At 36.7% G+C, this 26,320-nt stretch overlaps 1 protein-coding gene across 2 annotated transcripts in view; it reads left to right on the top strand.

Annotated features, from left to right (window-relative positions):
• The window catches only part of Dok6 (docking protein 6), a 407,881-nt gene that overhangs the window by 228,554 nt on the left and 153,007 nt on the right, over positions 1-26,320 (top strand). For both annotated transcript variants that reach the window (XM_052742739.1, XM_052742740.1), the window contains 2 exons: positions 7,459-7,578; positions 23,403-23,592. In XM_052742739.1, coding sequence (XP_052598699.1) covers positions 7,459-7,578; positions 23,403-23,592 — 310 coding nt within the window. The remainder of the gene's footprint in view (positions 1-7,458; positions 7,579-23,402; positions 23,593-26,320) is intronic.

The following is a 26,320-nucleotide window of genomic DNA, read 5'->3' as shown; positions in this document are numbered from 1 at the left end:
TATAAAAATGACTTCCACCTCAGTGTGCCTGTGGTTATTTGTGAGGACATTGTATGTCAAAGCATTGGATAAATGCTAGATATTCAATATTACTGGAAGGACAATCAGAAATCTTGATGTTTCACAACAATCAGAGAATTATAAAATGTTTCAATCTATTGACCTAGGCAATTTAAGGATCTTTGTAATACTATAAGACAAATAACTCTGATTACTATGTACCATTTTAAAGACATCATTGAACATATGCAAAAGATACTGGGCTGTGAGTCAGGAACAAAATATGTCACTTGCTGACATAGTCCCAACTTCCTTTTTGATAATGCTTTTCCTGTAATGTTTTAACACCATACTCCTATCTCTAAAACACACACACACACACACACACACACACACACACACACACACACACACGCATCGACACCTATGTGCACTTACATATGCATACATACACACAAAGAGACATGCACTCATGTACATACACGTGTATGTACTCATATAGACACATGCAATATAATTTGCAATGTGATTTCATGCTACTTAAAGGTGTTCATTTCTGTCCTTTTTCATGTTCTTTGAATGGTTTTAAGTTTGTGAGTCATTTGCTAACCTCCATATCAAAGCGCTCTGCAATGCATTCCTGTCAGGCAGAGGAATATCACACTTGATCGTTCTGTCAATGGCTGATATTTGTCATTCGTTACTATAGAAAAAAAGTGGGTACACTTTCTAGTCAACTGTCTGGAAGCCAAACCTCACTCTTAAAATTCAGAAAATGAGAAAAATAACAGACTGAAGTTTCCAATTTAAAAACTTTGCTATTCAAGCTTCTGTTAAACCAAAGAAAATATGTTAGATTATCTCAATAAGGATAAACTTAAGTAGTAACTCATTGTCTTGGCTTTCCGTTTGACCTTTCTTGGAGATTTCACTGACATATCTATATAGAACATAAAAATTGACCAATAATTTATCACATGCAGAATCAAATACAATTTATATATTACTTCCAAGATAAAATAAATATCCCTAATAAAGTCAATGGAAAAATATAGATAATGAAATGAAGAAAAATTATTTTAAGTGGGTGACTTTGGCAGAGAAAGACATTTGATTTTTTTCTTTCCTATTCAAAGATCTTTCTGATCTAGATAAGCCAGCAGTGGATAGCCAAGGTTACAAGGCCCACATTGAACTCAGCATTTACCTCAAAACATCCAACAAAAGATACTCTCTATATTATTTTCATGTGGTTCTAGAAGTTGTATTCAATATCCAAGAAATAATTGATAGTCACTTATACTTATGTGTTCAGCATTTACTTATCATTTTCCATGTTTGGGTGCTGCACTATGCTTTCAAGGGACTAAAGCAAGTGGATTTCCTACAAACCTTTATCTTAAACTATCGTGGTTAAGAAAGGCAAAAAGTATGTCAGTGGCATTTGGACTTCAATATAATACAACAGAGAAATGCAGAGAGACAATGTCACATAAAAATTGGTCTGGGAAGCTGAATGAAGATTGTATTTGAGGCAAATTTTAAAGGAGAATTAAGTGTGAGTCAAATGTATGGGAAAAATCAAAGGAGAGGCATTTTACAGGGAGAAAATAAAGATATATCTCCTCTTCAGAAACAAAACTATTTATTCCCCACCTCTAAGCAGATCAGTTCTTCAAATCTGACACTGAAGTGTATATAATAAACAGAGATGCAATCATTTCATGTCTGCTGAAGTAGTGTTCTCGCTTAAAGTATGAGGGAGAAGCAGAATGCATTAACTATCGATGAGGCCAGTTTAGCAAAAAATGTTTTGCAAGAATGGAAGCTTCGCTGGAGAGGTGGCTCAGAGGTTAAGAGCACTGGCTGCTCTTCCAGAGGTCCCGAGTTCAATTCCCAGCAACCACATGGTGGCTCACAACCATCTGTAAACGAGATCTGGCACCCTCTTCTGGCCTGCAGGCATACATGCAGACAAAATGCTGTATACATAATAAATAAAAGAATGGAAGCTTCACCACATGTATACTGTTTTATATATTTTATATGAAAATGAGGAACAGCCCTATGTTCTCTTGGGAATAGTTTTTTGGAGAAATATTTTTCTTCAGTTTACAGCAAAGCATGAATTTAATACTTCAATAAATGTGAAGATAACGTTGATCACCCAATCATAGAAAACTCTGAAAAGAAGGTACAATCAAAATTGTGGGATATGGCGAAGATAAGAGGCGTATTCTATTTGCACTTTCCTTTGACTTTTACTACAAGCTAAATGCAGTTAGGGCTGGTTACAATGGTTTAGGATCGACACAAAAAATTAGTCTTACCTGGATCATATGATAGAGTAGCACGTGACCAATGCCATACTTTTGAATTCTGCAATGGGAGTTTTATATGATGGAGATATGTCTATACATTTGATGGAATTCTTTTTTTCAAGCATATCTCATTTTGGATCACTTAATGTCATTGTCTTTTTTTTGCAGGGGGGGAGTAATAGAGCATGACTATTCCATAACATTCTTATTTTTAATAAACATTTGTATTTTATAATTAATTTAATTTTACATATCAACCAAGGATTCCCCTGTCCTCTCTCCTCCTATCCCCCAGCCTTCCCCCCAATATACCCCCCATTCCCACCTCCTCCAAGGCAAGGTCTCCTCTGGGGATTCAGCCCAGCCTGGTAGATTCAGTTGAGGCAGGTCCAGTCCCCTCCTCCCTACACCAAGGCTGAGCAAAGTGTCTCAGCATAGGCCCTAGGTTCCAAAATGCCAACTCATGCACCAAGAACAGGTCCTAGTCCCACTGGGGGCCTCCTAAACAGTTCAAGCTCATCAACTGTCTCACTTATTCAGAGGGCCTGGTCCAGTTCCGTGGGGGCTCCTCAGCTATTGGTTCACAGTTCATGTGTTTCTGCTAGTTTGGCTATTTGTCCCTGTGCTTTTTTCAATCATGGCCTCCATCTCTCTTGCTCATATAATCCCTCCTCTCTCTCGCCAATTGGACTCCTGGAGCTCCACGTGGGGTTTGGCTGTGGATCTCTGCATCTGCTTCCACCAGTCACTGGATGAGAGTTCTATCATGACAGTTAGGGTGTTTAGCCATCCAATCACCAAAGCAGGTCAGCTCAGGCACTCTCTCGACCATTGCCAGTAGTCTATAGTGGAATGTCATTGTCTTAAGCCCAGAATTAATGAAAGCAATAAAGCCTGAATGTAATCATTTACTCAAAAGGCCTTTCTTAGGACATTACATGTAATGGCCATTTTCCTTATTAAAAGGGATGCAGTCTCACTGCCTTGAAACTCTGTAAAGGGAAAGTGGAAAACACTTTCCCAGATATGAACTATATATTGGCCTACAATTTTTGTTTATCTGTCACTTCTTTCCACAAACACATATATTTCTCACATACTTCACCTTTTTCTGTTTATCTTGCTATTCCCACATATCTTTCAATTTTTAGTTTGAAAATCACCAACTTTCTTAATTTAATATTAGACATGATGAAATATTTGAGTTTCTAGTATAGAGTTCAGAGCTTAAGCACAGCTACAAGCTAACGGGTTAAAGTTGCTTAATGAAAAAACACTCCTTTCATGGAGAGAAAAATATGGAAAACTTTATGGAACATTTAATATCTCTTCATCCACAAAGGAATTTAGTTATTTGCACATTCTGGGTAGACTAAGAAGTTTGATGTGTAAAACAAATGACAGAAGGCAATAGGTCTATAGAACTTTCATTTGTAGTGAACCTCAGCTTTATAAGAAAGAAGTATATATGTACACACACACACACACACACACATACACACACACACACACACACACACACACACACACACACACACACACACAGTATAGCCTATTTGTAAGTTACTTTCCTAGTTTGCAAGAGGTCATGGGTTTTAATGAAACGGAGTTCACAGAAAAATACTAAGTACAAAGAACAAATTAAACTAACATGCATAAAAAACCAAAATATTTAAACATACAGAGCTTACATAAGAAAGTACAAGTGAAAAAACATGGCTGCACTAATTGAAAAAGGACAGTTAATGCTGGCCAGAGGAAGGGGTGCTGCCTGTGTCACTGATGTCACCACACACAAATTGTCCTGGTTGTCCTAGGAAATAACCTCCCATTCAGGCCTACGCAGGAACACCGTTTAAACTCAGTGGGTCACACACGTTCAAAAGACTTGAAAGTAGGAAGGGCACTTGCTGGGAAGAGGAGGGTTTAGGCTTGTGCAATGGTGCAACTCACATCCCTTGAGTGAAGCAGCAGGCCGGAAGCTCAATTCTGGAGAGAGAGAGAGAGAGAGAGAGAGAGAGAGAGAGAGAGAGAGAGAGAGAGAGAGAGAGAGAGAAACAAATCCCAATAAATCATATCCAGCAACTGGCACCAAGAAGGCAAAGGAAAACAGCGATGTTGAAGGCAAGAAATAAATTTAATACTCAATGTGATCACATGAGACACAGAGCAATAATCTTTATCTCCGTCTGGGGGCACCTGATAGAACATTGGATTAAACAGGAAGAACTGAAGCAGTACTAGCTTGTTCAGACTCTGGTCCAGCTGAGCCTCAGAATTCTACAAGGGGACCTCGAGAATCATTGCTTGAAGGAACAAGCCAGATTCCATCCTGAAATGGTTGTTCTTGCATAGTAGATCAAGCTCTGTTCCCATTATGGGACAGCTGTTCCCAATGTGGGGCAGTTGTTCCCATTTATGGGGTGGTTGTTCCTATTTAGAAAGAGCAGTTTCATAAAGAAGTGATCTTCTTACAAGCTTCCTTGTTCCTAGAACCCAATGTGACCAGTTTCAGGTAATGACTTGAAGATTTTTCAGTATATTCCAGAAGTCAGAGAAAGGTTGCTGTAAATATCCCTACAATTTTTGAGAATTTAGCTACTATTTAGTTACTATCATGGTGTCTTCATCCTTGAAGGAAGGACATTATCAGTTTCTAATAAATAGTCCTTAAATGACTAACATACCCACATGCAGAGATGAGCAGGAATCTGACTCTAATGTGACAGATACAAAACAAAGTCATAAATATCTCAACAGCACCAGAGGTAGTTATAATGCCTCCCATAATTAGAAAATCAGGGTCATTGTTTTTATTATGTGGTAAAATGCAGGATCTTTCTGCTTTATGTTCTAGTGAATATTTTGATCTACATAAGACTAAAAAGAAGCAGCAAATCTGTCTTGATATCACGTTAATCAAGCCTATTTAATGTTAAGGCAGTGTGACCAAACTCAGGAGGGAAGCATCATTTGACCTTGGTAGAGTTGGCCGGATGGCAGGAAAGAACTTGATATTAAAATCCCTGAAGTCAAGAAAATCTGTCACAGATAACTTTTTATGGGGAGTTTAAAATGTCAAAGCAAAGGTTGTAGTGTCATCCACAAAGAGCAAGAGATTTGATGGAAATCTATATTACATAGTTCTAGTACAGATTTATGCTGCATGGAAAAGTCAGAAACTTCTCTGAGCAGGTGCCAATGCAAAAGTTTGGATCCAATTTTCCTATTGTGATATTGGTGATTGCCCCTAAATATTAAACTTTGTATCTTTATAAAAATCTGCAAAGTAGCTTGGCTACTTGGCTGCTGTTCTGTCATCAACTGAACCCTCATCCGCAGTGACCTCATATTAGAACTTCAGTAGCTCATGTAAACAAAAGCCCAAGAGTTTTTGTACTATGGGATTCTGGATATATGGGAGCTACTCTGGTATTTCCAGCAGAGAAAAAAAGAATATCTTTTGAATGCAACGAAACTGGGAAGTAATCCAGACAAGAATAATGAGTGATTGATTGGAAAGATACTTTGTAGATGTGTATTGGTCATTTTTGTCATTACTGTGATAGCAAACCTTGCTGACAGGGAGGACATATTTATTTTGGCTTATGGTTCAGAAGATATCAATATCAACAAATCTATCACAACTGTGAAGTTATCAGACTCATATTGGTCCTCATTGGTGAGAATGCTGGGCAGTTGTTATAACATGTCAACAAAATATTAAAGGCCTCTGTCTGGCTGAAAGCAAAACCAGTTAAAAGTCTCAAGGCCCACCTCCAGGCAATCTACCTCCTTTAGCAGGATCATACATTCTAAAGCAGTGGTTTTCAACCTTGCTAATTTTATGATCCCTTAACACAGTTCCTCATGTTGTGGTCACCCCAAAAAATTATTTTTATTGCTACTTCTTATCTGTAGTTTTACTACTGTTATGTATCATAATTTAAATAATTATTATGCAAATGGTCTTAGATGACCCCTGCAAAAGGTCATAGGACCCCCAAAGGGGTCATGATACACAGATTGAGAATCACTGTTCTAATTGTTGTAAACCTCCCTAAACAGTGCCACCACCTAGATACTGAGTGCTCAAACATACAAGCCTGTAGAACACATTTACATAGAATTTATGACAAGATCATGACACCTTCCTTCTCTTTGTAGTAAAGGAATACCAATGCATACAAAAGTAATCTCATTCTAGGACAGATTCATGATCCTTTATAATTCCCAATGAGTTAGGGATCTGACCTCCAGGCCACACATTTCAGAAGCAGAATCAGGAAAACATTAACATGCTTAATATAGTTTTTCTTTCAATTGTTTGCTTGTTTGTTTTTATTTTATATTTAAATTACTTTTCTAAGAAATTTTCATCTAAAACTTTACTCATTCTAAAATATTCTAAAATGAGTAGTATTATGGTTAATGAAAGGATAACAGCGCTGGTTGTTCAGCAGAAGAGTCACGAGCCATGGTTACCAGAGTTAGAATGGGCTTTATTAGAGAGAAAAGGGGATAGGACAGGAGAAGCCAGGCCTAGCAGAAAGAGAGGCGCAGAGAGAGAGACCTAGGGAATATGGCACCGCCTTATAAGGGCCAGGTCGCATCTGCAATGGGTCCACGCACAGAGATCACATGGGTCACGTAGGACATATGACCCGGAAATGACTAGGCAGAGACCAAGACTAGGCATGCACGACCAAGGGGCATGGTTGGAATTTCTATCAGTTAATGCATAAAAGCACCTGGAAAAATGGGAACTAGATGTTAGAGAAATGAATCAGTGGTTCAGGGCACATCCTGCTTTTTCAGAAGACCTAAGTTCAGTTCTTAGCATACACATTAGGCAGTTTACAATTGTTTATAACACCATCATCAGGGGATCTGATGTCCTCTTCTGACTTCTTTGGGCGGACACACACACACAACACACACACACACACACACACACACACACACACACACACACACACACACTAATAAATGAGAAATAATTGTGGAAATTTTTCCTGATTCCTCAATATAGCTTTCTTTGTTCAAGTCCTACCAGCTTCTTGGTAGCATTCAGGTAGGTTCAGGAAGCATTCTCCCACTATATGTCCCCTGTCCTGACATGTATGCTCATTTTCAGAACTGGAGGCTGAGGAGTGGTGCAAACACCTTTGTATGGAATGCCTGGGGACAAGGCTGAATGACATCAGCCTAGGGGAGCCTGACCTACTGGCAGCTGGGGTGCAGCGGGAACAGAATGGTGAGTGACTACCTACTTTTCTACTATGTCAGCTGGGCTTAAACTGGAGAGTTCCTCAGAGATGTCTCAGAACATTCATGGTTTGAAGAGTTTATTTTCTTTAAGAATATGAATGCTGGTCTTGAACAAATTCCTGTGGAAGCCACATATCCAAAAATATATGAGCAGAAAAAGTTGAAAATGATGGATGGGTTATAAAAATAAACAAGGACACTAAGTTTGATGGTTAGAGAAGCAAGGTGAATCTGGGAAAAGTTGGGGAAGGGGAGATAATATAATCAAAATGCAATATATGAGATTCTTAGAGAATTACTAAAAATATTTAAAAAGAAAGCAAACATCAACAGTATTAAAATTTTAGTGGTATAGCAACTAGAGAAAATTCTAATGTTTAATAACTCAGGTTCCTGGTTTCTTGTTAGTGACAAAGCCATAAGTCTAAAAACTTAGGTAGTTATTATGGTTTGTACATATGGCTTTTTAATGAATAACATTTTTATCTTCTTTGATATTTAATATAGATTATTATATTAAATTTGGCTTATCTGGATATTAAATCATTTAGAGTATTTGGCTAGTATTTCTACTGTTAGGAAGGTGGTTTATGTGTTTACCTAATACAGTGCTGTTTAATTTCACAAATGTGTCTGTAATCTCATGATAATTTGAGGCTCATAGTCTTGATCAGTAATGCTAATTAAACCAGTTTCATCTAGTAATATATTGTTCAATGTGATGTTTTAGATTATGTTTGTAATAACATTTAATTAATCATCAACCCAACTGCAAAATTATCATCACAAGTAACAAATCTAAAATCACAAAAGTAGAACATTTTCTGTGATGTTCAATTAGTTTTATAGATGAAACTTGATCCTGCTTTTTAAAATAATTTGAGGAGTTACCAGTAGCATATAAATTAATAGCACTGGTAAAAGCATGTCATGAGAGCGCTTGGTGATTATAATGTTGTTGCTACTGAGAGCAATGTTGTTAACAAGCATCATTATCTCATAGTCTATTAAAAGACTGTTTTCTTTGTAACTAAAATGAGAAACCAAATAATTTCTTGCTGACTGATCAAACACACACACACACACACATATATATATATATATATATATATATATATATATATATATATATATATATATATATATATGCCAAATGCTGCCTCTTTGGATAGTTTTTACAAAGTCATCAATGAATTCCTACAACTCTTTTTCAGTGTTTTACAATATTTTCATCCTCTCTCACACTCCCTCAGGTTTTCTGGTTGCTGTGGTACAAACAAAACCTCCATAACTGTGCTGTGTAACATACACTCCCCATTCAAAGTTTAAGAAGTTAAAGCTGTGACTGATAAATATTTTTCAAGAGCACAAGGAAATAGGAGAGATGAACAAATTAAGCTTGTGGGTAGAAAGACCATGTGTCCCTAGTATAAACTATTTGCTTTCACGTCAAATAACTGGAATTGCATACGGTTTCCATCCAAATGGATAATGTAATCTTTTCAGTGTATTACAATTCTGTTTCAAATTTGATGATACTCTGGATTTGTCTGGAATCTGAAAGAAAATTTTCAATATGTACTCCAGGATATGCAAACATTAAATTATGTGCAAGACCTTAATAAGAAAGCACAAGTTTTCCTCTTTAAAAGACATTTTTAATAAAGTACAAGCTTTCTTCTTTAAAAGAAGCATAAGTGAGAAAATACAGCAGAAGCAGTTCCTCTATAAACTTTATAACAGACTTGAAATTATAACACCACCAAAACTAAAAATGTCTGCCTGAGAAGAATTTTTGATAATCTTAACAAAGCAATAGGTAGATGTGATTTTAATTATTATTTCACAAATATAATTTTGTCATAGTCATATATGTATATATCATAATCATAATTTGAATATATATATACATATAACAACAAATAATGAAAAAAGAGGCCAGGAAATTGATAGAGAACAAGGAAGGGTATATGGAACAGTTCGAAGGAGGAAAGAGAAAAATGATATATTTACATTATAATTGAAAACACTACACAGATGTGACAACAGGCCAATATCTAGGCAATTCTTAAATTGATAGTCTTTCTTCTAAAATGACTGAATTGTGTTAATTTGACAGCTGAAGATAACTCTAATATCATTCTATAAGAAAATCTTATTTTGCCACACATTCTGGGAGGCACACAAGGGTACATCCTTGCTGAAAACTTCAGTATTTAGCAATAAAAAAGAAATGTGTGGGTAGGGAGTATTTTCTTTTCCCATGAGTCACATTTCCCTTGACTACTAAGACATCCAGAACAGCCATTGTTCAAAGTGCTAGAGTCTGCATGCATCCCTTTGTCTTTCATTCCTCTTAGTGATTAAGAGCAGAAAAAAGGTCAGTTCGGGCTGTCTCTCGACCACTGCCAGCAGTCTGTTGTGTGGGTATCTTTGTGGATTTCTGTGGGCCTCTCTAGCACTTTGCTTCTTCCTATTCTCATGTCGAGAGACAGCCCGAACTGACCTACTCTGGTGATGGGATGGCCAAACACCCTAATTGTCGTGCTAGAAACCTCATCCAACTACTGAGGGATCTGGATGCAGAAATCCATGACTAGGCCCCGGGTGGATCTCTGGGAGTCCAATTAGCGAGAATGAGGAGGGTTTATATGAGCGAGAATTGTTGAGACCAAGGTTGGATAAAGCACAGGGACAAATAGCCAAATGAATGGAAACACATGAACTATGAACCAATGGCTGAGGGGTCCCCACTGGATCAGGCCCTCTGAATGGATGAGACAGTTGATTGACTTGATCTGTTTGGGAGGCACCCAGGCAGTGGGACCAGATCTTGTGCTCATTGCATGAGTTGGCTGTTTGAAACCTGGGGCCTATGCAGGATTGTTTGGCTCGGCCTGGGAGGAGGGGACTAGACCTACCTGGACTGAGTCTACCAGGTTGACCTCAGTCTGTGGGGAAGGCTTTGCCCTGGAGGAGATGGGAATGGGGGGGGGGGGGGTTGGGGGGAAGGTGAGGGGGACGGGAGGGGGGAGAACAAGGGAATCCGTGGCTGATATGTAGAACTGAATTGTATTGCAAAATAAATTAATAAAAAAAAAAAGGAAAAAAAAAAAAGAGCAGAAAAAAGGTTTGAAATTTGCTATTCATACTACATGAGGAAAATAAAAAAAAAACTCAACTCAACAAAATAACTTTTCAAACTCTACTATGGCTAGATAATTATTAATAATTCTAGCAAACATGAAATTTGCATGTGTTCCCCAGTTTTCTCCCTTCCTAGTCAGTATGTCTCTTCTATATAAATGGTGACTTGACTTGAGAGTTTCCCTGAGATAAATGCCAGGAAGCTTCAAAACTTTATGGTCAAGACTAAGGTGTGTTTCCAGCCAGCCAGCACAGATCCTCTCCTACAGGTTTGATAGTGGTCTTGAAAGAAATATCTGTTCCATAGACAGTATACTCCCTTATTTTATTGAAAACTTATGAAGGTACTTATTGCTTTAGTTAGCTAATTAAAGTCTACAATTTACATTTTAAAGGTATTCTTTGACTTACTCCAAATCACTGCCCCAAACTTTTCAAGTATAACAAACTTTTAAAAGTAAAAGGAATCATTAACGTCTTACTACATGCTTGAAGTCACTGATTTTTGCACCTTTTTCTTATTGTAAAACTTTTCTCATGCAATATATTTTGATTATGTTTTCCTCTCCTTCAGTTCCTCCTCAATCTTCATCTCTGTATCTATGCACTTTTATGTTCTCTTTAAAAAACAAAAACCAGAAACACACACACACACACAAAAAAAAAAAAAAAAAAAAAAAAAAACTCCACATATATGGAAACCAAAATATACAAGCAGAAGACCAATAAGACAAAGCAACTAATATAAAAGGTCTACAAACATACATTTCAGATTGTTTTATCTTGGCCATTGCCTCCTGGGCATGGAGCCTGTCTTGAAATGTTAATATACCTGGTTAGATTCCACTGGGGAAAACTAAATTTTCCTATGCCAGTGGGTTTCAATAGCAGATCTCTTCTTGATTAGGGCGGGGAGCTCATGTCCATTTGCCCCTCTCAGTGCTGGGACCCCATTTAGCTTGAAACTTTGAAGGCCATTTGAATGATGTCACAGTGTTTATATGTCCATCAAAATCAATCACTCCTGCTATGCCTGAAAGACACCTTTATTTTATTTTTGAGTCATCCATCACCTCTGCCTCTTACAATCTTTCTGTCTCCTCTTCTACATAGATCCCTGAACTTTAGAGGAGTATCTTTGATAAAGAATTCCCATTTAGTAATGAGTGCTCCGAAGTCTCTTGATCTTTGCACATTTTCCACTTTGGGGGTCTCTGTGTTAGTTCTCATCTGCTGCAAGAAGAAACTTCTTTGATGAGGGCTGAGTGAGGTGCTGACCTATGGGTCCAGCACAATGGCATTAGATGTCATATTATTGTTATGTTACTTAATAGTATTTGGTTTCCTCCTGGGCTCATGGCCTATCTAATCTCAAGTACTTGGCCTCTTTAGTAGTGTCAGATCAGGTTTTCGTTTCATGGAGTGGACCTTAAATCTCATCACAAAGTGTTGAAAACTCTCGTAACATTTGTGCCACTATTTCAACAGTGTATCTTACAGCAAGTCACTGTTGTATGTCACAGGGTTTGTAGCTGGGTTGACAATTACCTTTCTCATCTTATAGCCTCTGAGTGCCTTCCAATACCATGAATGCTAGTCAATAGGAATGAAGCTTCTAGTTAGGCACTAGCTTAAGTTCTGTGTTCAATGAGATATGTAAGCATTCTTTTCAGCCACAAGACCTTACCATCAGTTAGGTTGCAGAGAGTAACCAATAGCCTTGGCAACAGCTGCTGATGTTTTGAAGTTTCCATGGTGGCCCTTTTTACAGATTGAAGTAAATCATTTATGAAAGATTTGCCATTACAGATTTAGTGGTTTATTTCCTTGTTATTTGGATATCAGATGATAAACTACATATAATTCTTATAAATATAATTGTGTTTTATGTTCAGTCACATACTTAGATTTACACTGAACTTTTTCTCCTGAGAAATAAGGTCTATAGGCTTGCAGACTCCATATAAAATAAATTACTTTAATGTAGTTTGTGGTGATCTCACACTATTCTCTAATCAAGGAAAATCAAACTACTTTGTTTTGACTACAGTTTTTTTGCTTCCAAAATTGCTATTCTTCCTCTGCTATTATCCTGATTCTTCATACAATTTGATCTTATTTACTTACTTCTAGGCTAGCTAAGAATAGATATTTATGCAAATAATTTTAAAGGTGAAAAATAATGTGGGTGCTGAGATAAAAGTGGTTGTTGGTTAAATTTTTTACTGTGATCTTTATCTTGTGCTGTCAGCTACTTTCACATTGACTCAAATGCACACCTTTCCCTCTCTCTCTCTTTCTCTCTCTCTCTGCCGGTCTCCTGTGTGTGTGTGTACGAGTGTGTGTGTGTGTGTATGTGTGTGTGCATTTGTCTATCCCTCTCTCACACAAACCTATTCCATGACCTTCAAAAATGTTGCTGGGAGAAAGAGAGCATGATAAGTAGACATTTCTAGCTTTGAATTCTTCAAATTTCCTAGTCACCAGATCACAAGCATTACTTCAGATACCCAGAGAAAAGAAAGGCATTAAAAAAGTTGTTCTAGAATGATGGCATGTATGTATAGGAAGCCATATGAATCTGTTGTGCAATAGTTTCCTCTGAGATTCAAACAATCCATCCTGAAGGAAAGTTCCTTAAGCAGGAAGATAAATGACTCAAAATAGCTTCAGGAAGTCCCCAACACTGATGAAATTCACTAGGCCTCTCTGTGCCAGAGTAAGCAATAAAATCTGGGAGTCCTCAGACAGTGGAACCAAACTGCAAAGAAGACTGAGAGACCAGACTAGCTGCCTGGAAGATGTTTAGACCAACTGAGTCACTCATAAAGACACTCTCTAACCTGTTGAGATACATGCAAGCTATACAGTGTGATCCAAGTTCCCAGGTTTTGTGAGCTGTCACCCCTGTTAGGGTGAGCTTTGGTGACGCAGCTGACTGTCAGTGGTTTTTGCTCCTGTAAGTAACCCTTCACCCATATTTCTGTATAAAACTCACTGGTTCACCAAGTTGGAATTTGGAGCTATGCATACTTTGGTCTATCATGGGATCTCTATCTGGAATGAGTAGACCTATGTTTTGCATCTCACAACAGAAAAGTTTTGTCACACAACAGAATCTGAGGCTCTAGTCCATAACACATTCAAGAATTAATTTAATATAGGTGCAATTAAAGACAACTCTTTCTTACATACAACACTAAAAGCATGAACTATAAAAAGAAATCAGCCAGAATTCATCAAAAAATCAAATTTATGAATGCCAAAATCACCATAATATTTTTAGGTGAAGTAAATAAAAAAAGAAATCACAGATGGAGGAAATTAGCACTCTGCTGAAGCTGGCTTCTGCCAATTCACAAGAGCCTACTATTAGAGGCAAAAATATCCTAAGTGCTAGAAACCAGAGCTGTACTTGCTTCTGAGTGATGAATAGCTAGAACATGGTAGAAGAGAATGGATGTCCTGAGGTGACAGGAATATTTTGTGTCCCAGTGTATCTTTGTCAAAAACGAAAGATATAAACATTCCATTCATATGTCACAATATGGAACAATATTCAAAAAAAATCAAGAAAATACTATAAAAAGTAATGACATTAAAATTACTTCCTACCTTCTTTAATTAAATAACACAAGAAAAGTTAATGAGAATATGAGCTAAAATACTTATCATAAACATGATAATGAAAGGACCTCATATTCAGAATTCCGAAATCAACAAAAGAAACAATGCAACTTTTTTTTTTTTATCAGCCTGGTCAAGACCTTTAAAGGGCCCTCTAGATAGGTGAGACAGTTGTTTAGCTTAAACTGTTTAGAGGGCCCCCAGGCAAGCAAGGGGACCGGGACTCATCCCTGGTGCATGAGCTGGCTTTTTGGAGCCCAGTGCCTATGGTGGGACACTTTGCTCAGCTTTGGTGCAGGGAGGAGGGGCTTGGACCTGCCTCAACAGAATGTACCAGGCTCTGCTGACTCTCCATGGGAGACCTTGCCTTGGAGGAGGTGGGAATGAGGGGTGGGTTGGAGGGGAAAGTTGAGGGGTGAGAGGAGGGAGGAGAGGGGAATCTGTGGTTGGTATGTAAAATGAATAGAAAATCTCTTCATAATAAGAAAAAAGAAAAAAGAATATATATGTAAATGAATTTGGAATTCTACTGTCAAGCAATTCTTGAAAAAGTTTTTGCAACTTAGCCCAATAATTCAGATTTTAGTGTCCAATGTATATAATAATCAAGGATGTTTAAAACTATCTATACCTTATACACAAACATAAAGTAAATGTGGTGATATTGTGTTCTCCAATATATTGTGCACCCTAATAAACTTATCTGGGGTCATAGAACAGAACAGCTGCTAGATAGACATAGAGGCTAGAAAATGGTGGCACACACACCTTTAATCCTAGCCTTCTGGAGGCAGAGATCCACCCGAATCTCTATGAGTTCAAAGCCACACTAGAAACAGTCAAGCATGGTGACACATGCCTTTATTCCCAGGAAGTGATGGCAGGAAGCAGAAAAGTATATAAGGCGTGAAAACCAGGAACTAGAGTTGGTTAAGCTTCTAGCTTTTGAGCAGCAGTTCAGCTGAGATCCATTCAGATGAGGTCTCAGAGGCTCTAAGTTTGAGGAAACAAGACCAGCTGAAGATTTGGCAAGGTGAGGTTAGCTGTGGCCTGTTCTGTCTCTCTGATCTTTCAGCATTCACCCCAATAACTGACTCCAGGTTTGTTTTTATTAATAAGACCTTTTAAGATTCATGTTACAAGTAAAGCCTATCAGTGAAACAAAATGAAGAGAGTTATTTATCAAATTGAGATAAAAGTCATATTATTGCAGGTTAATTATATATTAGCAAAATTTGGTTTAACTTCAGCATTTTCCAAATGGATAATCACCACATAAGTTAAAGCATAGCCAAAGAGTGAAACATTTATTAAGAATTTTATGCTCATAATAGCATATGAAAGAGCATACACTATAACAAGTATGACAAAAAATAATGGCAATTTGTATGACTATGTTCTTATGTTTATGTTCACTCTAATGAGGGTTAATTACTTCTACAGGGATAACAATAACTGATTTTTTTATTTTTAAATATTTTCCATAGTTATTGAAATAAACTTGATTTACTTGGAAAATTCTATCAGCAGTCAGATTTTTCAAAATTTGGAAATAACTGGGGCATTAGAAATTCACTAAGAATTTTAAGTACTGGTGATTAATTAAAGAAATGCAGGTATTCCAGTTTTTGAATTCAGAGACCTGCCCATGCATTGAGCAGATAGCAACAGGATGTGCAACTTATAGCCACATTAAAATCAAATAAATTTGATTAATTCCTAGTTTAGGTAGGGATGGAATCACATTTTCAAACGAGTTCTATAATTTTTGAAAAGCATTAGTTATGTTTTTTTTTTTACTGCTAATTATTTAAGGCTGTATCTAGATATACAATCATCAACTTCCTCACTGCATATCAATTTCTTATGGTCCTGAATTAAGTGGTGACCATTTCAATATCACTGTATAGTAGAAATTTTAAAATAAGAATATGTAAAATATAAGAGGCTAGCACTGGCTTCTTTTCTTCTGTGTAAGATGAGGTTACACTTAATTCTTTAGCACTTCTTGCAACTTAAACAAAGCAGATTGTATCACACAATGGAGTGGACCCACATTCCAAATCAGATGGATAGCTATACTAAATCTCAAGCTTTTACTCATTTATTCTTATAGATCCATATTGACTCACTCCTCAGTGTTTCACAATACACCAGTGTCTGATGCTTTTCTTAGATAGTACTGCCTAAAATATTTATTGGTTTTGTATTCTTACAAAAATTTGTTTGCAAGTGGTATCTCATAATTCTGAAATAACAACTATAGAATGGGAATTTGGGGCTCAAAAATGTCAGCCATAGAGCTGTGTATAATGAGTGAAAGTACTAAGTAATTATTTGGAACAGGCTGGAGGATTATTGAACACAATTCTGTGGATAGCTTTTATAGGAGGAGAGTAGAAAGTGTGGACACTCCACCCCTTGCACTGGCAGAAAGAGGGGGAATATGAAGCTATTTGCAGAGTTGGGGATGTTGGTGGCAATGGCAGGCAGGATGTTCACCCTAGTATGCTGCTGGAAATGCAGAGATCTACCAAACAAAATGCCAGACCAAGTTCCCAGAGCACCTGTGGTTGGAGCTGAAGTGGTTTCTGTTTTTCCCATGATGGACCTAAGGTCTGAGGTTTAAAATGAAATCCAGCTCTTCATGATAGTCAAATACACAGATGCTGATCAGCCAGTGAACCACATTTCTACACTGATTGCATCAATCATGCATGAGTTTTCTTGGAAAACAAGTCGATACTTAAGGTTATCCCACCTGGAACCATTTTGACATACATGATCCACACCAGGATACTTGCCTAGCTGTGCAAAGTGTCTTCTGAAGAAAGAGAATGGGAGTATGGAACAAAAGAACAATGCAGGAGTGTGGAACCTGTGTGCAAATGAGAACTCCCATTAGGGTGCACTACCCTGTAATGGTCTAGATATTGTGATGGTTCTCTGAAATGCTCTATTTATCCTCCAAAGGACAGTCAGTTCCTGAATTGCTCATGATTAGGAATACAGCAACACAGAAGTAAATCTAACCTCCAATAGTAGTAGCTAATTAGCAAGGATTCTCCACCCCCTTTCTTTTCTATTCTCTTTCCCAAGACATACACCCCCACCAATGGAAGTTATAGAAGAAATTAGATGTTGGAGCAAATGAGAATGGCTGTCTGTTGGGTTCCAAGCCACCAACTCCCCCCGAGAGGAAGGAGGGTGAGATGTTAAATCCAGATCGCAGTGCTGAGTAATTAACTGGTGGCATAAAGATGAATCTATCCTCATGTCTGACAGTGAACTAAGAACTGAGCATGTGTTGCAGGTAACATCACAGATAAGAAGAGGAGAATAATAGTTATTCTGGAGCATCAACAGAAAATAAACTGTTTTTTTTTAAAAATACATCTTGCTCAATCTGCATCTGTTTTTTGAACTAATTACAGGAATAAATTTAACTTACATGCTCTCTTTTATAAATAATCTTAGTTAATTCTTTAGAAGGTTTTAATAGGAAAGATGTACAAATAGTGAGTTTTACCTCATATAATTATAGGTAAATAGGAAACTATGTAAAATTCAAAAGCATCAACTTTTCTGGTTACATAGTCATAATTAGTCATTTCACAACTATTTATATAAATGTACATAATTCTTAGTTTTGTTTATTTATTAATAAAATATATCTTAAAAATAAATGAGTGTTCTACTTTTTGCTGTGGGAAACCATGGAACTGAAATTCAGGCAAACAGACAGAATGGAAACTACAGATAAAACTTAGTGCAAAGAATTACTCAAAACCTAAGATCTAAGCAATGCCTTATCTTGTGGGACTTATATTTCTGAGCACTATTTAAATTGTAAAAGGAAGAGATAATACCAATATAAGGAGTTCTATGGATGGAAATTATTGTTGGATTTAACCAATTTATGTGGAAATGTAATGTTTTAATAATGTGTGCATCTCCTGTCTTCTAGCTATCTAGGATAATTAGCACCACATTTCATCGTATCCAAGGCCACCACTTCTAAAGAGGAGGGAGAAGTGGGATAGAATGAGTAAAAGTTACCAACAATCAGCTAATGAAAGGAACATTTTTTTTGAAAAAAAAGGGAAAAAAATTGGTGCTCAACAAACATTTCTCAAATTTATTCTAGTAAAGACAAACTAATGGTACCACCATGCTATCACAAATGCATTAGACTTTGTTACATGATAAGTGCGTGAAATTTTAAAAACCATCTTTTTGAAAATGCTATTTATAACAATAAACTTGGCTCAACAGATGTATCTCTTTTCTGGTCTGTTAACATTTCTACCTGTGTTTTGTATCTCTTACAAAAATTGAAATTATCCTGGTGCTATATGAGAAGGAAGAAGGCAGAAGAATAACAGTGATGACTTTGGACAGAGTATCGAACTACCCTCCAAATTTACACCTCTCTACCTGCATGTAGTGCAGCTCTCAGACCTCATCAAGGAAGTTTCTTTGTACAGTAGATGTTGGTTAATGTAGAAACTCAGAACTGGCTAAAGAATAGCGAATAAGTGACTGTGTTGTACACAGCCACAATGGAGCATCTGTGTCACAGCCCCTCCCCAAAGGCCAGGGATTGTAAGTCCTGGGAGTTCAGAATGACTGACAAAAGACTCAGCATCTTTGAGACAAGAGAGAACCACGACACTCATGGACTCACATCAGCTGTCATTGTCCATATAAGAATTGCATAAGATCAGACCAAGTAACATTTTAGCATTTAGCAAATGATGAACTGTCATAAAATCTTTTTTTGATATCTTTTCTTTTGTTCCAGTTGGCATGTAAAATTATTCTTTTCAAGTCAGTCACAAGTTATTTAAAATGGGGTTAATGAGAAAATATTAGAGCATAATTCTGAGTTCTCCTACTAGAACGTGGCATGATATTTTACAAGCTTTGTTTTCTCTGCCATTATTTCATCCTTGGCCATATTTTAATACTAATTTTACATTTAAAATTTAACATCTTAATTTATTAATTTTAAATTTAGTATTACAAATCAACAATGTAACAAATGTGGAACTCAAAGTGAAAGCTTTGGCGTCTCCTGGAATAAGTAAAAACTCACATCTGCCTGGTAGAGATGCCAAGGCTGGATGACGCCTTGATTCTCTGTTTAAATCTACATTATGAGTAATTTTCAAGAACATCAAAGTCTAAAAACTGGTACTTGAATCATGAAATGAAATATTTGCTCTTTCATTTTAAAAGTAACATTCTTTGACAATGTTTGAAACTACTCACCTCATGTACTTATTCCACCTCCCTGAGAGATTGTTGATAACTAATACTTGTTTGGGCAGGTGATGTCATTGTCTTTATTGATGTGGCAGATGATGTCCTTGTCTTTATTGGTGCAAATACAGATGAACTGCCTCTACTCCCCTCAAAAATAAAAGTAGCCTTTCACCCACATTTGGACAAGAAAATCTAATTACACTTGTGAGTCACACAGAAGAAGACATGGAAGTAGGATGTGGAGAAGAAGTGTCCAGGAGGAGAGGGAGACAGATGAGAGGGGGAGGTGGTGCTGTGGGATGGTCTGTATGTCAAATGTGTTGCTGATTAGTCAATAAATAAAACACTGATTGGCCATTGGCTAGGCAGGAAGTATAGGCGGGACAAGGAGGAGAAAAAAGCTGGGAAGAGGAAGGCTGAGTCAGAGAGACACTTCTAGCCACCACAATGACAAACAGCATGTGAAGATGCCGGTAAGCCACAAACCACGTGGCAAGGTATAGATTAATTGGAAATGGATTAATTTAAGCTATAAGAACAGTTAGCAAGAAGCCTGCCACGGCCATACAGTTTGTAACCAATATAAGTCTCTGTGTTTACTTGGTCGGGTCTGAGCGGCTGTGGGACTGGCAGGTGAGAGAGATTTGTCCTGACTGTGGGCCAGGCAGGAAAACTCTAGCTACAAGGTGGGGTGAAAATGACTAGAATTCATCATACAAACATGGAACACTGTCAAACAGGAAAAAAATGTAAAAAGTAAACATCACAAAAAAATGTAGAGGTGGCCATTGAAACCACCCATACTGAAATGACCTGTTAACAAAACCCTTCACAAATGTTAGTAGTAATTAGCACCATTTTAATTGAATCTAAAATTCCTGAAAACCCAGTCACTAGTAGATAATGGGTTTTGAATATATGTAGCATAAAAATAACATTTCTAAAGGTAACTACATTATTTTAAATATTGTAAAAAAAGTAGCATCAAAAGAAAAACTGAAGATTCTAAACCGTAAAAACAAAATGTTAACTTGAGCTGTATGGTTAAAACATATTTGAGGCAAGGAAAAATAAGAGGCAAGAGAAAGAAAAGGAGACCCATTGGCAATACCACTTGCTTTGCATTGCCTACAGCTGTCTGGGAGATTGCTTTTGAGACAATTATCCAATCACACTTCATTTTCATATATAAATGGCTCCATGGTTTTGATACCTAGAACATTTTGTTATGTGACTTTTAATTCACTTATTATTAATAATCTCCAAAGTTCTGGAAAAGATTGATATTTATTTCTCCTTTATAAAGTTTTATCATTGACATTTGATCACATAATTATTTCTGTGAAAATGGAATGGTATTTTGGCTTTTTTGTGTAAGTTTCATGTATTGTTCACTGATTAGGCTATTTGATATTTGAATGTGTCCTACTTTTAAGACAACAAATTGGATTATATATCCAGGGTCAAGAATCCTAAACAGTAGTAGTCATATTTAATTCTGTTTGCTTATTTCAATATTTTGGAGGAAGTTCATTTATGACATCATGATATTGATTCTTTAGCTATCTTCAGATTGAAATTAATGGAATGAAAAATAGAGAGGAATATTTTACTTTCCACTTGTCGGACAGCAGTTTCCCTATGCACAAAAGATGCCACTGAAATATGATGAACTACAGATATAAATAATAAACTTCATCAAATGTGTCTTGACCAAAGAAGTATGTTTAACCTTATCTAGATGTCTGAGCCTCGTCATTGGGTTCAAGTATCATTTACACAAAACTGTTACATGAATCTCTGCTCTTATTTATTATATATAATCCCACTGGAAGGAGAAATATGGTGGGTATTTGACTGATGTAATACTAAATGTCTATTCTTTAAGTGGTTGAATGTAAGAATAATATAAGATATGGAATAAGTACATATTTGTGCTTTTTCATTGTAGATAACTAATGGGGCAATGTTCTTAATTTTCAGCTATAACATTGATCTCCATTGCTGTTTCCTTGGAAATGAATGTGAAATCCATATACATGTTAGTTCCATGGGTCAGTAACCAAAGCAAAAAATGAAAACAAATTTGTTTTTGTTTAAAAAAAATCTAGAACTGAGTATAAATGCGTGCCATGTGGCTATCAATGCCCAAACCTTCATGCTTAAGTTAATTTAACCCACTTGGATTCTGAATACTGTTCTTTGACTCACAGAATCCTTACTTGATAAAATACCTGCCAGAAAAATTCTTATTATCCAGACAATTCCCACTGAGCACCAGCAAGCATTCAGTATTTAAGAACATGGCGTTATGATGGATAGCAACACATTTCAAAATGTGTCTTCTAACAGCAACTGCCTCAGTGTGCTTTTCAAAATAATTAATTCAACCACACTGCTTCTTCAGCACTCTCCACAATTAAGTTATAATGTACAGAGACCTTGCCAGTAATTCTTAAACTTCTTATCATGATGTTATTTTTCAATATGCCTCAATTTTCACATCTTCCATTCATTATGTATTTGTCTTTATTCATATGTCTTCACAGATAGATATTAATTACTTACTATAAACCAAGGATATGGTGCTAGGAAGCACACTTATTTTATTCAGCACTTTATAGGTTCTTTACTTCCTGGAACTTACAAACCCTTGTTTCTCAAAGTGCATTCAATGCATTTAAATGGGAATCAAAGGCTGTAAAACTTTGAAATAGCCTTGGAGATGCACAGAAAATTACAAAGCAAGGTTTAGAGTTACTGCCTAATAGTAGGATTTTCAACTGTAAATATACCAGAGTGAAAGAAATTATATATCTTTAGATTGCTTACCAAGGGCATGTCTCAAGTTTTGTAGAAGGCAGTAATGACTATCTACAATTACTGTATGCCAACTCTGACCCTGACTACATTGTTTTTACATGTACACTGGATAATTTTGCAGTCCTCTGGAGTTAGGGAATCACTCTGATTGTACATGAAATACTTAGGTCACAAAGGTGAGATTGATTCAGTATTTATTGGTTTTTTTAATTAAGGGATTTTTTATTCATTTTACATAACAACCACAGATTTCCCTCTTCCCACCCCCCAGGCTTCCCTCCCAAAACCACCCCCATTCAATCCTCCAACAAGGTATGGCCTCCCATGGGGAGTCAGCAGAGCCTGGTATATTCAGTAGAGGCAGATCCAAGCCCCTCCCCACACATCAAGGCTGTGCAAGGTGTCCCACCAGGTAATGGGCTCCAAAAAGCTAGCTCATGACTATTAGCAATAGTAGAGAGGGTGCCTGAACTGGCTTACCCCAGTAAACAGATCAGTTAATACCCTAACTGTCATCATAGAGCCTTCATCGAGTAACTGATGGAAGCAGATGCAGAGATCCACAGCCAAGCACCAGGTCGAGCTCCAGGAGTCCAGTTGAAGAGAGAGAAGAGGGATTCAGTATTAATTCTTAAATAAATAAGACAATTCTTGAAAAGGTTGTGTTTATGATAACCAATTGACTGTATGAAGAAGCAGAATAAGCATCATGGGGAAAGACTCTACTTAGCTACTATTCTGTTTCAATGGTACAGTTTAACCATGTGTAATTGTCACTATAGAACGTGTATACAATATAGCATTGTGCAATGAGAGAGTAAACAAATGAGTGATAGTAGCTTAGTGAACTTCTTCAAAATATGGTATTTTGCCTTATACATCAATATTGTCAAAGACTGTGAGAACACTTCATTGAATTTCCCCATGCTTTTTGTTTCTTTTTAGAACGATTCAATGTCTATCTTATGCCTACACCCAACCTGGATATTTATGGTGAATGCACAATGCAGATCACCCATGAGAATATCTATCTCTGGGATATCCACAATGCCAAGGTCAAGTTGGTGATGTGGCCTCTTAGCTCACTAAGAAGATATGGTCGGGATTCAACGTGGTTCACCTTTGAGTCAGGAAGGTAAGTTCCAATTTCATGACAGAAATGCGCAGGTGTGTAACAGAGTCCTGTGAGGAAAATCCTGGTCACCATTGCCAGGTATAGGCATTATCTTTATAAAAGGTGGAAGTCAACAAATAAAAATATCTTCTGCTTCTTATTAATGATTTGAAAAACATTATTAATTATATTGCAGGTAATTACTCCAGGCAATCATCTCAGTCTCATACATGTATATCAAGCTATTTTAATAAAGTAAGGTATTAAAATGTTATAATACTAACTTTGACACATTTTCATGCAATAATATTCCTATACAATTAAATGTGTCCTTGATTGCATCATTTCTGTGAGTTTATTAAAAGCAAATGATATTAAGTGCTGTTTTAAAATTATTTATATAATACATTTTAGGTTTCAGATAAGTCAAACAACTTCTTCATGCTACTTTTTATGCTGGTAACATTAGTGATTAATTTAAAATTCAAAATGACTGAAGAAATTTTGGCATAGTCACAATTGTCATAAAGCAAATAGGTTGACTTTTTCATCACAGCATATGGCTGATGCCCATAAATGCTTAAAATGAATGGATTGTTCACAATTATTATGCATAGACATGAAATTATACATGGGCTTTAAACAACCAAATTAACATTTTTAATCCTCAGATCTCTTTGGTAAAATATACACCTAACATGAGACTTAAGTTTGGGGATTGTTTTCCACATCAGGAGTTGAACTCAAAGCTTCCTCCCTATGTGAGTACTCTAGCCAAAGAGTGTGGTGGTATATTGTGTACCCTAATAAACTTATCTGGGAATCAGAGAACAGAGCCAGCCATTAGATTAGACACAGAGGTCAGAGAGTGGTGGCACACACCCTTAATCCTATCACTTGGGAGGCAGGGATTCATCTGAATCTCTGTTAGTTGAAGGCCACACTGGGAACAGAGTCAGGCACGGTGGCACACATCTATAATCCCAGCACTTGAGATCTCATGTCTTTGCTTGGGAAGAACACATGCCTTTAATCCCAGGAAGTAATATGGCAGGACACAGAAAGGTATATAAGGCGTGAGGAAACAGGAACTCTCTCTCTCTTGAGGCTGAGGATTTTGTAGAGGTAAGAACATGACTGGCTTCTTTCTGCTTCTCTGATCTTTCAGCTTTCACCCCAATATCTGGCTCCAGGTTTTTGATTAATAAGACCTTTTACGATTCATGTTGCAATCGAGTTACATTTTCAGCCTAGGTTTAAGATTACTATGTAACAAAATGACAATTAATGCATCAGTCTTCCCAGGTGAGAAGTGATTTAACACACTGTTCAATAGAATTCATAGTCTTAAACAAAATAATGGCTGAGGTGACAATGCATGTGACATAGCAACTTTAATCCATAAAACTTTCTTCTTATAAAATGTTTTAAAAATTCATGTATAGTTGGGTTGTAATAATATTCATCTTGGACAGGTCATATGTCTCTTAAATTTTAAGAACAAAAGTCCCTCAGCTGCAGTAATTTTCCTAAAATGAAGTACTTTTACACCAAGGAAATATTACACTTTATCATGCTGATTTCTCTGAAGAGTCTTGAATCTTGTGTTTACTTAGTAACTCTGAGCTCATTCAACTATCTATTCTTTCTGCCTAGAAACTCAGGGTACAATAATGATCACATTGCACATAACAATTGAAAATAAAATTTTCAACACAAGAACATTTTTAGAAATGTACACTGCTTTAAAAATTATCATATCCCTTGTAGAAAAGGGATGATAATCTTTTAAAGATTCACTCATCTAAAATAAATATTGTTTAATAAACTTAAAAATTAGTGTTATAGGGGACTAGGGAGATAGATAAGTTAATAACGTGTTTAACTACAAGCATGAAGACCTGATATCAATTCCAGAATACACACAATAAAAACAAAACACACAAACAAAAAACAACCTTGGGCATCATGATCTGTGCCTGTAATCCAAGTACTAATGAAACAGACAGGAAGAGACCTGGGCACCAGTGGTCCCCACCTAAGTAGGCTGGGTCGGTGAAAGACCCTGTCTCAAAGGAGATCAGTGATTTGAGGATGAAACCCAATCTTGTCCCCTAGCATCTGTGCATGTGCATGCACGTATGTGCATAGAGAGAGAGAGAGAGAGAGAGAGAGAGAGAGAGAGAGAGAGAGAGAGAGAGAGAGAGATTTGAACTTGTATGCAAAGGAACATTCACACATAAACACATATATGTTTTTATATATACACATGCGTAAAAACTACTGTTGCTGGGCAGAATGGTGCACACACGTAATCTCAGGACTTAAGAGTTTGGTCAGTCTTCAAGTTCAAGGACACTTTACTGTAGATAGTGAGCACAAGCCAGCCAGAGCTACACAGTGAGATCTCTCCAAAAAACAATTAATGAAACTCTTACTGCATTATTGTTTTTCTCCATTTCCCCTAGCCCTACCTTCTTACCACACACCCTTCTGTTCTGTGTCCTTCTGGCTGTACTTACCCTCAATAGACTCCATAATTTAAAGAACAAATGGTATTTTTTCTGTTTATTACTCAGAATTTTCATTTCATTTACAATGTTCATATTACATTTTCCAACATAGTTTATTTTTAGTTTGACTTTCATAATTTTCATAGGTTTTTTTTTTTTTACCAATTTCTTACTTACTCTTTAAAAGTCTTTAAGAGGAATAAATATGTTCTCCTCAAGCCTTAAAATTAGCATCC

The sequence above is a fragment of the Peromyscus californicus genome, unplaced genomic scaffold, assembly GCF_007827085.1.
Source record: "Peromyscus californicus insignis strain IS unplaced genomic scaffold, ASM782708v3 Scaffold_17__1_contigs__length_78620276, whole genome shotgun sequence".
In the NCBI taxonomy this organism is placed as follows: domain Eukaryota; kingdom Metazoa; phylum Chordata; class Mammalia; order Rodentia; family Cricetidae; genus Peromyscus; species Peromyscus californicus.
This window is presented reverse-complemented; position numbering and strand designations above follow the sequence as displayed.